Source organism: Marmota flaviventris, chromosome 17 (genome assembly GCF_047511675.1).
Source record: "Marmota flaviventris isolate mMarFla1 chromosome 17, mMarFla1.hap1, whole genome shotgun sequence".
NCBI lineage: Eukaryota > Metazoa > Chordata > Mammalia > Rodentia > Sciuridae > Marmota > Marmota flaviventris.
Window position 1 is genome coordinate 26430892 of NC_092514.1, and position 18158 is coordinate 26449049.

Consider the following 18158-nt stretch of genomic DNA (forward strand, 5'->3'; position numbering starts at 1 on the left):
CTGCTCTGGAGGAGGGTTTGGTGCACGCCTTCCCACCCCTGCTCTGGGTCTGTGGGGCTTACTTAGGCAAAGGGAGCACCTGAAGAGAAGAAGGCAGTTATTGGGGGCTGTCTGGGTTGGCCTCATTCTGTGTGCTCCTCTTCCCTGCTAAACATGTAGGTCGTGGAAATTTCTGCTTCAGAAACTAGCTTGCGTTCCTGACTTTCCTCTTTTGAACCAAGTCCCTGGAGGTGAGTCCACGCCGGACTTTGCGGCTTACTCTCCCTCCTGTCTGGTGCCTTGATCCTTTGGCGTTTTGCATGGTGCCTCCTTGCCAGGGGATGGAGGCAGTACCGCGCAAGCGCACTAGAACCCAGCTCAGAAGGGCTAGCTGCCTGACTATGGGTGAGCTGCAGGCTGGACCTGGGGAAGGATCCACAGTCATGGCCTTGCTCAAGGCAGGACTTGCATACGGGGTCTGGGACTGGTGGCTGGGGCCACAATGACGCAAGGCCGATCCAGGTGGCTCCTCCTCATCGTGAACCCACAGCAAACTTGGCCAAGCCACTTGCACTCAGGAGCCTCGGCCACAGCCTTCCACAGGGATCACAAGCCTTGCCTCCAGGAGGGACCCTCTCCAGGTTTGGTGGCGGGAACCCCAAGGGTGCCTGAGTCGAGGACGGTTTGCTGGGGGCTCCATTCAGCCTGGAGAAAGGGCTCCCTGGCAACACTGGGTCCACACTGCCTCGGGGGAGCATGCCTTGTTGTCTTTCCAAGATTTCAGAGTATCCCGCAGTCACTGCAAAATGGTTGTGGGGTATACCATGGTCAGGAGGAGGAGAGGGAACCCAGGCTGTGGTTAACTTCCTGGTGGTGGCCCACGTGGCTGGCTTGCTATAGAGGTGTCCGTGTTTGCTTTACAGAATGGAAACAAGAGACTATTGGCTTCTGTGGAACTCATGTTTGTGATACCTGTTGATGGCCAGACTCCTTCCTGCCCACATAGAAAGTGTGGTGCTGGCCCAGTAAGTTCAGTGTCAGTCCAGGGCAAGTCTTGGTGAACCATGGAGGCAGTCAGTGCTCCAGTTTTCTGTGGAGATGGAGGATGGAGGATGTCCTGGCACCATCACTCTTTTGCTGGTGGTTCTGGGATGTCAGGAGCCCTCCCTGCATGGGCAAAGATGTTCTGTATAATATATGGGCAGTAGGATCTGTAGCAGGTCATGTTGACTCCCATTAGATAGTCTATGTTTGGAGAAATTTAGAATATTCCAATTGACTTGAACGGAAACTTTTTGCTGCAGGTGACTGGGATGCAGATATCCATGCCTTGAGTTACTGCTGCTTTACTGAGAGGACCCACAGGGGTGGGCAGAGGAACTTCTAGAATTCAGCTTGTCCCATGGGCACCTCAGTGCTCTTCCAGATTTCAGAGAGTGGGACCCAGTTTTTCTGGACCACAGCTATGCCAAACCATGGAATGCCAAACCAGATGCCAGTAGTGCCCACCCCACCTGCATGACCTTTGTTACTCCCCTGAAGCAGCACCAGGATACCATGTGAGTTTGGGTTTCTTTCCTAAAGGCTACTACTTCTAGAACTGGGAAGTAAGTACTTTCATGGGGATGACTGGGAGGGTGCTGTGTGGGAAGGTTGAATGTTAATTTGGCAACTGTGATGAGCACATACAAATATCAGGCCTAAATGTGGACATTTGCATTGAAGACTTCTCCTAAGAAAAGTTAGAAAAGCAAGACATGTAAAGGAAAATAGACAAGGGTGTTTACTTAAATAAGCCTTATGTAGGGAAAAAGAAATTGAAAAGGATTAAATTGATGAAAATAAATGCTGAGATCTTGATTTTAAAAGATTGCCACATACAGCAGGACATGTTAGCATGTGCCTGTAATCCCAGTGGCTCTTGATGCTGAGGAAGGAGGATTGTGAGTCTAAAGCCAGCCTCCGCGACATAGCAAGACCTTAAAGAAAGCATAAAAAATGGACTGGAGATATTGCTCAGAGGTTAAGTACCTGCTGGGTTCAATGCCTGGTAACAGAAAAAAAAAAAAAAAAAAAAGATTGCCACACAGGCCATGTATGATTTCACATGCCTGTAATCCCAGCAATTTGGGAGGTAACAATTTCAAGGCCAACCTCCACAATTTAGGGAGAACCTGCCTCAACATAAAAAGGGCTGGATTGTAGCTCAATGGTAAGGGTCCCTGGGTTGAATACCCAGTACTATATATAAATAAATGAATATATTAATAAATAATTGCCATGCAGGGTTAGACCTGTGTCACTTTGGTGTAGTGCTGTGGTTTGCTTGACAGTTACAACAACAGTCATTTTGCATTTGCTGACCTCATACATAAATGTTAGGAGCAAATTCCCAAGACATTGCTTTCCCAGTGTGACAGAACTTCCACCCATAGGTTAATCTAAAACCTTCTTAGTCTAATATTTTCAGCCAATCTGTATTATATGGCAAGCAGCTTTCATGATATTATTATTTGATAGGAGATAACAATTACATTGGCTTAAATAAACCTGTTGGCAATTGTTTTGAACTTTAAGGCTGTCTTATTTCTTACATTTTGAGATTTGTTGATATGTACTACTCTGATGATCAAATGATGCCCTTAATTATAGTATTTTGGAGACTGGTTTTTATTTTATCTAATTTTAATCTTTCCTTAAGCATAGGATTTAGTTTTTTGGGGAGCTAGAGATCTTGTGTTTTTCCTCTTTAGATTCCACTTCACACCCACTATTGAGTCTTTTTGTTTCTTTTTTTTGGTAACCAGGGATTGAATTCAGGAGCATGCAATTACTAAGCCACATCCCTAGCTTCATTTTGTATTTTATTTAGAGACACAGTCTCATTGAGTTGCTTAGTTTTTCATTTTTGCTGAGTGTGGTGAGCCGTTCCTATAGACTGTGGCCACCATTAGAAGATGGCGCCGGCTTCCACTGTGGCCTGTGATAAACAACTCCTTTTTTGGAGAGTTGGCACGTAATCCCTTATCACCCTATGAGAAAGCTCCACGTGGCAGCTTTGCATTGGGGCTTGAGATGCTTTATTAAGGCTGGGAGGGGCATCCGAGAGGAGGAAGAAGAAATATCAAGGGCCTGAATAAACTGCTGAAAGAAGATTCCTGAGTTGCGTCTTCCTTGCGGGCAAGGGGTCGCGACAAGTGGTGCCGAAACCCGGGAACCAGAACTTTCAGCAGTCAGGGGTGGTGCACCGGTTAGTCCCAGGTAAGTGGGATCCGCGACCAAAGCGGGGTTAGTCCCAGGTAAGTGGGATCCGCGACCAAAGCAGGGCAGCTCCTCTGTAAAGAAAGAGAGAGCATTACATTTTATTGCAGCTGCACTGTGTACTTTCGCTTCTACTTTCGCTTTTGTTTTTTGTGCTTCCTTTGTTGTTGTGTCATGGGTGCCGCATCTTCAAGTCCGCTTCTCCTGGCCCTAGATGGCCTGTTGCGTTCCAAGGGCCTGGAAGTGAAACATAGTACTTTACAGAGATTTTTACAGAAGATAGATATCGCTGCACCGTGGTTTGCATTTTCGGGCAGCCTTACTGTACCTAGTTGGGATAAATTAGGCAAAGATCTTGACTTTGCTTCTGAGCAGGGCATATTAGAGGGTGGGGTGATACCCCTTTGGAAAATGGTCCGTAGTTGCCTTACAGATGGTAAATGCCAAGAAGCTGTGAGTGAGGGTCAGGCCGTTCTTGAACAACTACATGAGGAAAAATCTGAAGGATCACATAGTGAAGTGGCAGAGAGTATCAAAAGTAACAGTAGTGAGAAGGCAAAAGAGCCTGAAGATAAAAATAGGAGAAGGCTCTACCCAGACTTGACCGAATTCAGAACGCCTGAGAACACAAGCGACTCAGAGAGTTCTGAGGACCTTGATATATTGTTACAACAACTACATAAGATAAAAATGAAAAAGAAGAAAAAGGAGACACAAGGCGCGCATGCCTACTGTAAGAAGGGGGAGGGATCTAATATTGGTCAACAGAATTCTGAGGAGGAGGAGGTTGAAAATTTAGAAGAAGATATGATGCCTGTTGCCCCACCCCCGTATGTGGGGGGGAGCCAAGGTTCCGGGAGGTCTTTTCATGCGCAAGTTTGGAGGACAGTTAATACAGATATGGGACTTGCATACCCTGTATTTCAGGACAATAACAGGGGAAGATATCATGAGCCTTTAGACTTTAAGATAGTTAAAACCTTGGCAGAATCCGTCCGCACTTATGGCATAGATGCCGCTTTCACTCTCACTCAGGTGGAGGGACTTACTAGATTTTGTATCCCTCAGATTGGGCTAGTCTAGTCCGCGCTTGTGTTTCCCCAGGGAAATATTAGGAGTCCAAAGTTGGCTGTTTAATGTTTCTGGCATTACCCAAGACTCGGAGCGAGGTAGGAGGCTTAAAATTTTTGCAAATAATTCACAATTATCTAATGCTACATTACCCTCCGCAGCAGTCTGTCTCCAATCTCCGTTCCTGTTTCTTTTGGCTAATGTTACATTACAGGGGATGCTTAATTGTTCTAATGTTACTTGCTACTTGTCTGAGTGTTGGAATGGCTCCTGGACTATGGCAGTGATTATGAAAATTCCAACCTTTGTCCCGATCCCGGTTACTGCAGATCCAGAATCCTTTCCTATTGTTGAATTGATTAGAACCCGTAGAGATTTTGGAATTACGGCAGCTATAGTGACAGCTGTGGCAGTGTCTGCTGCTGCAGCGGTTACGGCCGGAGTGGCCATGGCCAGTCAAGTACAAACTGCTGCCACTATTAATCAAGTTGTTCAACAAACTTCCACCATACTTGAATCCCAAAATACAATTAATCAACATATTTTGTCAGGGATTTTAGCTGCCAACCAAAGAATAGATTTACTCCAAGCTCAGGTAGAAGAATTGGCCGACTTGGTGCTTTTGGGTTGTGTTGACCAACGTGCACATTTATGCATAACCTCTGTCAGATTTAATGATTCCAGGAATGCCTCCCGCATCATTGGCGAATATTTGGCCGGAAATTGGTCCACGGCAGCAGAAGACATGATCCAGTCTCAACTAACCCAGATAGCTGTCTTGAACAGTACCCGTGTCGATCCCGTGACTTTGGGTCGATTCACCGATTGGATATCTTCTGCTTTTTCCTTCTTCAAAGAGTGGGTGGGGGTAGACATTTTTGGGGCAATGTGTTGCTTCGGTGTTGTACTTTGTTTGTGGCTTCTCTGTCGCCTTAAAGCTCGCCATGCGCAAGAGAAAGCTATGATTGTACAGGCTCTTGCGGCCTTAGAAAATGGCATTTCTCCACAAATCTGGCTTGCACATCTTAAACAGTGATTTCTGGGCAGGGCCATTGCACCCCAAGTTAGTTTCACATTGCACTGGGATTGGCATGTCCTCTTCTTTATGCTCTCCCGGTACTGAATAGCCCTTGCACTCTGCAGGTCTTGTTACCATTGCACGCACATGGGTTTCAGGACTGGTCTTTCTTCTCGGCTGCAGACTTTTTACCTTCCTCTGGGGCTTAGGGATTGTGTTGCCAACTTAAATTTTGTCATCATTACCAGGCTACCTGTGTTATCCTACTTCTCATCGTCGTCACGATGCAGGATGCGAGGCAAAGCACTGCACTTGAGTGATCCCTCAACGGACCTCAAGGAAAGCATGTCCTATTGCATGCGGGTTTGACGTCCACGCCCCGCCCTACGAAAAAAGGCGTCGGCTGATATGGGATCAGGTCTGGGGAAGGCGCCTCCTTAGGACTGAACCATACATTGCAGCCACTTCTGCACAGTGGGATAGGACCTCTACTTTCGCCTGCATTGTTTTATAAAACAGGAGGGGGAACTGTGGTGAGCCGTTCCTATAGACCGTGGCCGCCATTAGAAGATGGTGCCGGCTTCCACTGTGGCCTGTGATAAACAACTCCTTTTTTGGAGAGTTGGCACGTAATCCCTTATCACCCTATGAGAAAGCTCCACGTGGCAGCTTTGCATTGGGGCTTGAGATGCTTTATTAAGGCTGGGAGGGGCATCCGAGAGGAGGAAGAAGAAATATCAAGGGCCTGAATAAACTGCTGAAAGAAGATTCCTGAGTTGCGTCTTCCTTGCGGGCAAGGGGTCGCGACAGCTGAGGTTGGCTATGAAATTGTGATTATCCTGCCTTAGCCTCCCCAGCTGCTGGGATTACAGGCATGGACCACTGTGACCAGTATTATTTGTCTTTCTTAACAAAGCTGTTGGTCACTTTTTAATATCATTTTAAATGATTTTATTTCCTTCAGCATGTACCACAGAAAGGGCAGAGATCTAGAGAGAAATATGAGAAAGATGAATTAGGATAATTTTTTTTTGTGGTGATAAGGTACTTATGCAATATAAAAGACATTTATTGGTAACTAGATGATTATTAGCCATGGTGTTGTATGCAGTATGTGTGGGGCTTGTCCCATTTCCTCACCTGTTTACAGTGAATGAGATGTCCCAATAGATGTGGAGATGGTCATGTTGACTCCCATGCCACTCTATGACAACAAGGTGTACAGTGTTATGAATGAGTACAAATGACATGTCACACTTGCCAGGCTTCAGGCAGATGCCCTTCCTCCTCCAGAGGACCTGTTTGTTTTTTTTTCTGGACCATAGCTATGCAAAGCCATGGAGTGCTCACCCAATGCCAGTAGTGTCCACCCCAACTGCATGCTCTTTGTCACTCCCCTGAGGCAGCACCAGAACACCATGTGAGTTTGGGATTCTTTCTTAAAGGTTACTATTGCTGGAACTGGGCAAGTGGGGATTAGAGTGGATTTTTGGAGGGATGATTGGTGGGTACTTATATGGGAAGGTTGGATGATTAATTTGCGCATTTCTGTTGAGCATATACAAATATCAGGCCTCAGTGTCAACATTTGCACTGAATATTTTTCCTGAGAAAAGATAGAAACACAGACATCCTAATCTCTTGGACACTGGTTATAATTTTACCTAATTTCAATCTTTCCTTAAGCAAAGGCTTTAGTTCGTTTGGAGATAGAAATCTTGTATTTTGCCTCTTTAGATTCTACTTCACCCCACCTTTGATTCTTAAAGAATTAGAGGGACCATGACGTGTTTTTAAATTTTTTTTTCCTTTTATTTTGCAGTGTTGGGGATTGAACTCAGGGCTCCAAACATAGCAACCCATGATGTGTTTTAAATGCACATAGAATTGTGGTTTGTGATTCATTTCCCAATGATGTTAGAAATTTTTGTTGTATAAGACATAGGACCTGTGACTTTAGGGAATATCTAGCATAATCTTTATTGTTGTTGTTGTTGTTGTTTTTGGTACTGGGCATTGAACCAGGGGCACTCCACCACTGAACCGCATCCTCAGCCCATTTTTTAAAAAAATTTTATTTAGAGACAGATTTTTCTAAGTTGTGAGGGCCTTGGTAATTTGCTGAGGCTGGATTTAAGGTTGTTATCCTTCTGCCACAACCTCAGGAGCTCCAAGGATTATATGCATGCACCACGGTTCCTGGCCTCCTTAACATTTGATTCAGGTTGTCTTTTGTACTTTTTGGTTTGTTTTTGTTTTCGTTTCAATAAAAGGGAGTAATTCTATGTTGCCCAGGTTACTCTCCAAATCCTGCACCCCAGTGACCCTCCTGGGGCTGTCTATAGACATGGACCACTGTGCTAAATGTGCAAGCTTGATGCCTCTCTCCTAAGGCATAACTGAAAAGCTCCTGTAAAAAGCATTTGAAATCTTTTCCTTTTTGTTATGTAAAGCTTCTTGCTGACATTGAAACTCCTGGATTCATACCCCATTATATTATTTTTTAATTCTTTTTTTTTCTTTTTTTTAGTTGTTGATAGACCTTTATTTTATTTATTTATATACAGTGCTGAGAACTGAACCCAGTGCCTCACATATGCCAGGCAAGGTTGCTACTGCTGAGCTTCAGCCCCAGCCCTGTTATATTACTTTATTTTTGAGGTTCTGAGGATTGAACCCAGAGCCTTGTGTATGCTAGGTAAGCACTGAGGTACATCTCTCATAATTTTTAAAAATTTTGTGACAGGGTCTTCCTGAGTTGCTATGGTTTGGCTTGAAATTTTAATTCTCCTGCCTCAGCTACACTAGCAGTTGGAATTACAGTTGTGTCCCACCACACCAGACTTTGTGACAGTTTTTTCTTAAAGTGAGGTTCTGTAGAGTTCATTTTGTTGGTAGTTAGAAAATTATTTCCTCATATAAACCCTGGTGCCATACATAGACCCTGAAAATTGGAATTTGGCATATTGCAGGAAATAATTTTAGGCCATTGTGGCTGGAATATGCTGGCAGGTGGGTTGTAAGTAGGAGGTAGAGAGAGGTTGGCAGAAGAAATCTCAGTTTATTATGAGTAGTATGAAGTCATTGGAGAATTTTAAGCTAGGGATCCAGTTTGTATTTTTAGAGGATCACTTTGGATTTTTAAAAAGTAGATTATAGGACAAGAGTGGGTTAAGAATACCAGCAGTGAGGCCTCTGCAGTAGCTTGAGATGAGCTAGACATCATGATAGTCTGGAAAGGGATGGGAACAGTATAAAGGAAAAGGTTCAAATAGGATCCTTCTTAGATCTTTGGCTTGAGTAGCTGGATGGTACCATGAATTGGGAAGACTTAGGGAGTATAGGTTTGAGATGCCAAAATCAAGAGTAGTCTTGTAGGCGCATGTCCACAAGTGTTTACTCAGTTTCTGATCTGAGAAGATAATCAGCTCTTATTCCCACTACCAAATCTACTGCACAGTTATTCACTTCATTTAACAATGATGTGATTATTCCAGTCATTGGGAATGGGTGCAGTGAGATCATCGAGGTCAAAAATTTAATATGGTGTTAAGGAGATAGCTAGTAGACCCAATTGATTTGCATGGTATTTCAGGCAACAAAGATTGTACAGTGTACCTAAGGTGTTGGGGAAGGATCCCCATGGTACTAAAATTCTATTAGCATCATTTTAAAATGTGAAAGATCCTTCAATGATCCATTTATATTCATTTTAGTTGTAGGCACTCCACAAAATGAGTAGATAGAAGCTGTCTGCATAACAGTTGATCCTAGATAATCACAGACTTTTACAATCATATAGTTAAGTACAAGTTGATTTACTAATGAATCATTTAAAACTCTAGACCAGTGCTATTCAACAGAACTCTGCAGTTATAGAAATGCTGTAATCCTGTGTGGTCTGATCTGGTGGCCAGTCTGCTGAGCATTAGAAACGTGTCTCGTGTGATTAGGAACTGGATTTTAAATTTATTGACACTATTTAATTTCAATTTATTTAGGTAGTCGCATGTGGCTTATAGCTTCTGTATTTGTAATAATAATTACCTTTATGTAATTAATTATTTGCTTAAGGAATATATCTTTCTTTATAAAAGCTATTGGTCACTTTTTAAACTTTTAGCTGGTTTTATATTCCTTCAGCACATACCACAGAGAGGGAAGAGATCTAGAAAAATGTGAAAAAGATGACTTAGGATCAAAAATTTTTGTGGCTATAATGTGCTTATGCAATATAAATCAGACTATGTTAAAGAGACATTTTTTGGTAACCAGGTGATTGTTAACCATGGTGTTGTTTGCAGTATTTGTAGGCTTGTCTCATTTCCTCACCTGTTTACATAGAATCAGATGTCCCAATAGATGTGGAGATGGTCATGTCGTCTCCCATGCAACTCTATGACAACCAGAAGGTGTGCTGCATGATGAATGAGTGTGAACAACACATCATCTTTGCCAGGCCTGATGCAGATGCCCCTCCTCCACCAGAGCACTGGGAGGAGCATGTCAATAGTAGGCCACTCCTCAGAGGGATGGGTTAATGTCACCATCCTATAATTATTTTGTATCATCCTCTTTAAGGAGACATTTATTATAGCTACATAAATGGGAATTTTCTCCTAACTCTGCCTCATAACTGTCAGCTTGCTGTGCTATGAGCTCATTGAGAGTAAGGCCTGCATCTCTGCCATCTCAGCCTCCCTATGGCATTGCCTGGCATACAGTAGGCATATAGGCAGAGTGTGTTTTCAGAGCTCAGCATAATCCCTGCAGGATTGCTTGAGCCCAGGAGTTTGACTCTAACCTGGGCAACATGGTTCATGTTGCTGAAACTTGCCTCAAATTTGTGATCCTCCTGAATTGCTGAATTACAGGTATGCACTACTGTGCCTAGCTAAGAATCCTCTCTTTAAAAAAGTTTGTGAAATAAAAAAATAATTTAATTTGATGGGTGTGGCTAGTTCTGTAGCTTGGGTTACAATATAGGGCTCACCCAGACTACCGAAAATTAAATGTACATTGTATGATTTTACATTTTTGTGGTCTATAGCTAGTAGAGTGTAAATGTTTTAGAATCACATGAAAATCCAAGAGATATTTTGAGTGGCTTTAAAAATAGATTTAAAACTGGGTGTGGTGGCATGTCTGTAATATGAGCTACTAGGGAGGTTGAGACAGGAGGTCTACATGTTTGAGGTCAGCATCGTGCTAATTAGACTCTGTCCTAAAATTTAAAATAAAGTGTTGAGAGTACAACTCAGTACTAGAGTATGTCCCTGCAGGCATGAGCTCTCATGTATAATCCCCACTATTCTCAAACAAAAAATATACAAACAAAGATTTGCAATCTCTGGTTTTGAGGGATACTTACATTCATTTTCCTGGATTTGCTGGCTAGTCTTGTTTCCCTGCCCCTGCCTCCAACAGAATCAGCATTCCTCCATTTTTTCTGTTTAGCAAACATTTCCCTTTTATTTTTTTAAGAGAGAGAGAGAGAGAAAGAGAATATTTTAATATTTATTTTTTAGTTATTAGCGGACACAACATCTTTGTTTGCATGTGGTGCTGAGGATCGAACCCGGGCCGCACGCATGCCAGGCGAGTGCGCTACTGCTTGAGCCACATCCCCAGCCCCAACATTTCCTCTTTATATAACAACTTTATTGAGGTTTATTTACACACCCTGTAATTCACCAGTTTATGTGTACTGCCGGTGCTTTTTAGTGTAAATTCAGAGTTATGCCCCCAACACCCTAGTGAGTTTGATGAACTATTTCATCACCTCAATAAGAAACTCTATTCCTATTATCCGTCAATCACCATTCCTCCTGACTTCATTGGTCCCTGGGAGCCACCAGTGCACTCTTTGACATAGATTTGCCTCTTCCGGACTTGAGTATATGGGATTGTGAACTGTATGTTCTCCATGGTGGGTGGCTTTGGCTTGTGCTTGGTGGAATGTTTCCAAGGGTCATGCTTATTAGGCCATGTTTCATCACTCCTTTCTGTTGACTGACATTCCATTGATTAGATAATCCATATTTTATTTGTCCACTGATCACTGATGGGCATTTAGGTTGTTTCTGCTTTGGCTGTTATGAAAATGATGCTGTGAACATTTGTGTACAATTGTGTGTGTGTGTGTGTGTGTGTGTGTTTTGCTGGGGATTGAAACCAGGACCTTGTGCATGCTAGCCAAGCGCTCTACTGAGCTACCTCAGCAGGCCCTGTGTACAGGTTTTTGTGTGAATGTATGTGTGAAGTACCTAGGAATGGAATTGCTGGATCATATGTATATGAACTCTGTACTTAACTTCTGAGAAACTGCCAGACTGTTTGACAAAGTGGCTGCTTAGCACTTCGCTTTTGATGAAGCTGGCTTTGAACTCACGATCCTCCTGCCTCAGCCTCCCAAGCTACTGGGATTACAGGCATGAACCACCACACCCAGCTTAATACTTTACTCTTTTTTAAAAGAATTTTTGTAATTATAGATGGACAGCATGACTTTATTTTTATTTGTTTTTTGTTATGTTGTGCTAAGGAAAACCTGGTGCCTCACACATGCTAGGCAAGTGCTCTGTCACTAAGCTATGGCCCCAGCCCGAATGCTTTTACTTCTTATTGTATTAATTTTCTGGAGCCTTTTTTGTTCTGGAGTTTTAACCCCCCTAAGCAGGGCTATTGTTTTTTTATTTGCGACAGGTCTTCCTATGTTGCTAAGGCTGACTTTGATCTTTAGATCCTCCTGACTCACTCAGCCTCCCTAATGCTGGGAGTACAGGTGTCACCACATTGGACTCTGGGGTATCTTTGTTTCTTACTTTTTTTTGTACTAGGGATTGAACTCAGGGGCAGTAAAGCACTGAGTCATATCCCCAGCCCTATTTTGTATTTTATTTAGGGAGATGCTCGTCACAACACCATTGCTGTGGCTAGCTTTGAACTCATGATCCTCCTGCCTCAGACTCTCGAGCTGCTGGGATTACAGGTGTGGTGCCACAACACCCATCTCTGGAGTATCTTTCTTATTTCAATGCAGTTGCATTTTCCCACAATGATTTAACTTTATAATTCTTATTCCCTTTTACAGAGGTTTGGAATTTTCATATAGCTACATTTATCTTCCTTTTTTGGTCTTCTAGGTTTTTTAGATATTTTCTTATTTCATTCTTAGAAAGACCTGAATCTGAAATAGGTATATGGCTAGGTAGATTGATTACTATTTTCTACTTTGCTAGTGGTTATCTCAGCCCTATTTTTTGACTTTATTTTTACTGATAAGAAACACTACCTTGATATAAATCTTGTTTGGGCCTAGCAATCACTTATATTTAAAAAAAAATATTGAGTAGTTTTTTTCCTAATGACAGGGAGAGTCAGTAAACAAATATTACTGAGGTGGTATTTTTGTGGGGTTTTTTGTTTTGTTTTGTTCTGTTTTGTTTTGGTCCTGGGAATTGAATTTGACCACTAAGCCACATCTCCAGATCTATTATTATTTTTTTATTTAGAAATATGGTGTCAAAAGTTGTTTAGTGCCTCACTGTTGCTGAGGCTGGCTTTGAACTCACAATCCTCCTATCTCAGCTTCCTGAGCTGCTGGGATTACAGGTGTGTACCACTGTACTTGGCTCTGATTGGTTTTCTTCTATTTCCTTTGTTTTCATATCTTTAGGAGGCTTCCTAGTCTGAATTAGAGTACCTAATTCAGATTGCCAGGAGTGGGTTGATGGGCAGGTTAACAGGATCCACAGTTCTGTCTGGGTTCATTGATGTGGGGTTAAGAACTGTAGGGTAGATTCCTGATTGCAGTTTACTGCTGATTTGGAGGACAGAAAAAGTTGTCAGTAAGCAGCTGGTCATGTGTATAGTGGTGTCATATACTGGGATAACAAAATGTTAACTTATATAGGACATAAGTTTACTAATTTTGTGGCATATAGGAAAAATTAAGAAGCATGGAAAAGGGAGAGAAATTACTGTAGGGTAGAATTGAGACCAGGAGAATAGTCACATATCTGTCATATTTTTTTAAAGCTAGTTTAAGTAGAATTCTTACCATAGTCTAAGGTTTTGGTATACTGAAATGCTTTGCTGTTTCAGGTTTTGTGAAATGTACAAACTATGCAATTCAAATTTCTCTATACACTGGTACCCTATCTTCATTTGCTAGTGTATTTTAGCTATTAGATATATAATTAGCTTTGGTAGCACTAAAAGAATTCATCTTTGACTGGTATTGACTTGTAGGTGAGAATATATAAATGTGTGCTGAGATGATTCATTGCCAGGATTGGGAACAGAATCTTGTGTCAAGTTATATGCTTTCAGAAGGGGATCAAAAAAGATTACAGAGTTTTCCTTAAATGTTGTGCATACATGAGGAGTGTCCCTAGGGTATGTCCTTAATTTCTCAGATATCCCCTTTAGGACTGACTGGACAGTGGCCCAGAACACACTATTCAACAAGATCCTCAAAGCCCTGCAGTCTGACCAACTTGCCCGCTTGGCCAACGAAAGGGTAAGAAATCAGAAATCTGCCAATGTGGGCTCTTCTTAGTTCAGGACTCTATGACTGACTGATTTCTACCTACCTCCTATTTGCTAACTATGTGGAACTGTTGTTCCTTCTTCTTGTATTTTTCAGGCTTGTAATGAGCCAGTGCTGCATCATGTAGCTGTGGACAAGTGTGCAAGGTGGGTGCGGCAGGCCCTGGCCAGTGAGAGTTGGGACACCAAGATGATCCAGTGGCTGCACACGACCCTGATGGAGACCTTGAGTCTGCCCATGCTGGCTGCCTACATGGATGCTTTGCAGACACTGAAAGGGAAGGTAAGGCTATGGTTGGTGTCTGCCCTGTGCTGGGGGCCACCAGTCCCTGTGATGCATTCAGACATGGGGTTAGGTAAAGTCTTTACGTGGTCAGTTTGGAGGGCATGGCTAGCAGGTATGCTAATAAAAATAGGAGACAAGGTCTTGTTTTTACATTTGATCTGGTGTAATGTCTTTGTGCCGTCTCCATAATGAGGTGCAGGGCCTGAAATCCAGAGGACTCATGGCCTGACAGCCCCTGGCTTATGTCATTACTGGATTTTATTTTCCTACTCCCTCTGAAGTCTAACAACCTCCATCAGACCTTGATACTTTTCATTCTCCAATCTTTTTTTTTTTTTTGAGCATGAAAATAAATCTTTATTTTCAGTTATTACCCACGAATAAGAGAAAGTTAGGTTCACAGTTTTAGCTATTGACACAAAGTGAACTAGGAGGCAAATTCACATCCATCAGACACAACTAATGGATCAACTTTTTCAAGTTTAGGCTATCTTGAAAGCTTGCAACATACCAGATATTGCTGTGTGTTCTCTAGTGACAATGGCTGACAGCAAATGGAACTTGAAGTGTTTTTGAATAACAGATGTTTTCTATAATATGTTGCTGGAATTCAAGAGATTTACATGTTCAGAAAAGAGTTGAATCCTTAAAGTCTAAACACACTGATTTAAGAGTGTGTATGTTGCAATTTCAAAAGGAGTCAATAATCCATATGGACTAAATTAATACTTGCCTCTGGGTAGCAGGCCTTTTGTAAATATAAAATTATATTAGACATTAGCACCAGGGCAGAACATGCTCAGCATCATAAGATCCAAAACACCAGCACAAGTTTATCCATCACTAAAAAACAATTACCTCTTACTAAGATGTCAAGACTAGTAGGTAGATTGATACATCCAATCCAAACGAATAACTTTTGTACTGTACAATCTTTTTTTCAGAAGTATAAGTGAAAACCAATCAACTACATAGCAGACATGTTAAATTTAAAATCTCCAATATTTTAAAAACTGGATCTTACCAGAGGTAGAAAATAACTGACAAGTGACAGAAGTTAAAACTTTAAATAAAATTCCTTCCCTGTTTAATCAATAAATGTGGCAGAATAAAAAAAAATATCCTACACAACCTGTTTATTGATCATTCTATCCATGTGTTTAGTAAGTGGTAATGCTCCTGTTCAAGGAATCCATTAATTACCTAATTTTCTAATAAAGGAAGAGGGAAAAGATATTTATCACCTTCTCTGGAACAAATATTCATCTATCATTTTAAGACCAAATAGTAACAATATAGGAAATCATTAACAGTTAAAGATTTTTGGCTTATGTTTTATGGATGGTGCTGCTGTTCCAACCTGATAAAGTAAAGCTGTCTGCTTTCCAAATTTCAAAAATTGAAGACTCTCCCCATCTCACCACACTAACCAGTGCCCTTTGGTTTCTTCAGAACAAGAAAGGTTAAAAGGGTTGTTGATTACAGATGTAACATTCTGATTTGGGGACCTATCAAACAAAAATCATAGCAAGTGCCAGACACTTATTTTACAGAAATCTAAACATTACCCATTAGAGCAAATCAACTTATTCCACTCACCCTGTTGGAGGGGGTAGAAATCCTATATCCATAACACTTGACAGGATGTGTTTATCAACACTAAGTAGCTCAAACAACTTCCACAAATAAAGTGTCTAGCTTGGCTTTTAAAATGGGAAAGTCACGTATTTCGAAAGTAAATATAGTTGAAATTGTGAATCGGGTATAATTTGAACCTAATGAACCATGCAGGAAGCAAGGGTTAATAAACCAATGTGCTTTGAATTTGTTCAAGTACTGATATTTCTGTATATAAAGATTTAGCATATATAACAGCTATTATGAGAAGTGAAAAAAGATTTTTCCCCAAAAATGAAAATATTAAAACTAAGTTAAAATACATAAAGTAGTTAGTATTCCACACAACATAAAATTCGACAAATCAAAGTTTACATGTCCCAGCTGACCATGTGTGAAAATGCAAAGCAGGTATTAAAACTGATTTTATGTCGAATATTTAAAACCAGTTTGTAATTGGGGGAACATCTAAATCCTTAATTAAAAAACACAAATGAAGTGAAAGCTTTAAACTGGTACACACTGTTCACACCTATATTTCAAGTTTGGAAATGCATATTTGCAAGCAGCAATACAAAAGTATTCATGAAGAATGCATAATCTCTGAAAATTATGAAAACATCCCTACTACCAATACATTTCTAAATACAAAACTGACTACCATATTTGTTACTTCTGTGTAGCGAGAGAAGTTCATTTTTCAAAACAGATAAAATTCAGTCTTTAGGTGTGAATGGTATGAATGACAGTCTTTTTTTTTTTTTTTTTTTAATTTCTTAGTCGTTTGGGATCCTTAAGCATGCAAAAGATTTGAACAGGAGGGTCCACAAAGGAACCACGGTTGTCTTATGGCATCCAGTTAAGCCAGAGCTGGGAATGCCTCTGGGTCATCCACATCAGGGGCAGAAGCACTCGACTTGTCAGCTGCCACGGTTTGGGCGTCCACCACGCCCACGCCCACCTCGTCCTCCCCTGCCACCACGTCCTGGGCGGCCTAGATCTCCAAAATTGATCTCCAGCTGAGATGTTATGTCATTTGCTGGCTTCCGGAAATGATGGTCCATAACCGAATCTTCAGCGTGAGCCTCTTCACTCTTTGATTTATGAAGAACAAATCCCTTCTTCCATTGCCCATCAGCACCTTCATTTGGTTTTCGGATATTAAATTCTACTTTTGCACGGTCTTTATTTTGAATAGCCTTCCATTCATCCAAAGTCATCTCTTTTGGACCCTCTTCCTTAACTTCTTCAACTTCGTTTTCCTTATTTTCAGTATCTGCCACTGGATGTTCTTCACCTTCAGGTGTTTCCTCAGTCGCATTTGATTGATCCAAGTCACTGCAATTATAAGATATTTGTTTCTGAATGTATTTGGGGGACTCTGTTAATTCATCTTTGACAGTTCCCCAGTTGTGAGATCCGCTACCTCCACGTTTATCCTCATGCTTCAGGCCACTGTAATGTGAAAAAGAAGATCTATCACTTCCACTATGATATCAAATTCACGTTTGCCACGAGAATCAAATCCATCTCCTCGACCCATTCGACGTCCGCGGCCTCCTCGACCCCTTCCAAGACCACCACGACCTCGGATGGGTCGGTCAATAATTGGTCTATCAACTGAAAATTCGCCTCCTTCACCCTTTTCTTCAAGTGGTTTGTCAAATCTCCTTTCACGAGGCGGTCGCCTTTCTGGTCTTCTATCAATTATTTTCCCTTCACCCTGAAGTTGTTGATCAGGTCTTCTTCCAACACGTCTTATTCCTTCTTTCTTAAGAGCCACGGGCGGCTGCGTCTCCTCTTTCTTGTCAGCCACGCCAACGTTGGGGGGCAGCGGGTTCTTGCGGTCTTTCTGGGACTCTTTACGCAGCTGTTTGCCTGCCGCGTTGGAGTTGGTCTGGGCCGCGGCCTGAGCTGCGCTCTTGGCCCCAGGTCCCCCAACGCCGCTCCCGCCGGCTTCTTTTTTCTTGTTCTCTGCAGCTTTCAGCACCTCGAAGGGGTCCGATTCATCATCAAATAACTGGTCGAATCGGTTAGTGACCACGCAGCCGAAGCCTTCCTGTAGGTGCCCAGGCATGATGGTGGCTCGGCGGCGCGTTCCTCCACGGATTGCAGCGGGCCGCGCCGAGCCAAGAGCGCCTGCTTCAGCTCTTCCCACAAGATGGCCGGGCCGAGAGAGACTCATTCTCCAATCTTTAAAAACCTTTTTTCTTTCTTTCTGAAAAGGATCTCTAACATGTAAAAACCTTTTCCTTTCCCTGAGATCACTTTGACCTCTGTGGGCAGTGTGGAATTCACACAGATACTCATTTGGAGTGTAAGCATCAGCGTATTTGAAACTCATATTTATACATCTGCGAGGTCACATCTTTG

General features: G+C 42.1%; 1 protein-coding gene and 1 pseudogene across 1 annotated transcript; both read right to left on the reverse strand.

Annotated features, from left to right (window-relative positions):
- LOC114080928 (leucine-rich repeat-containing G-protein coupled receptor 4-like) overlaps positions 1-9707 on the reverse strand; it is a 118879-nt pseudogene extending 109172 nt beyond the window's left edge.
- Positions 9708-16291: 6584 nt separating this feature from the next.
- LOC114080929 (SERPINE1 mRNA-binding protein 1-like) lies at positions 16292-17956 on the reverse strand. Its single transcript, XM_034635556.2, is given in 3 exon segments — positions 16292-16708; positions 16710-17280; positions 17283-17956. Coding segments are annotated over 3 exon segments (1215 nt in total). The 5' UTR covers positions 17863-17956; the 3' UTR covers positions 16292-16644.
- Between the last annotated feature and the right edge of the window lie 202 nt (positions 17957-18158).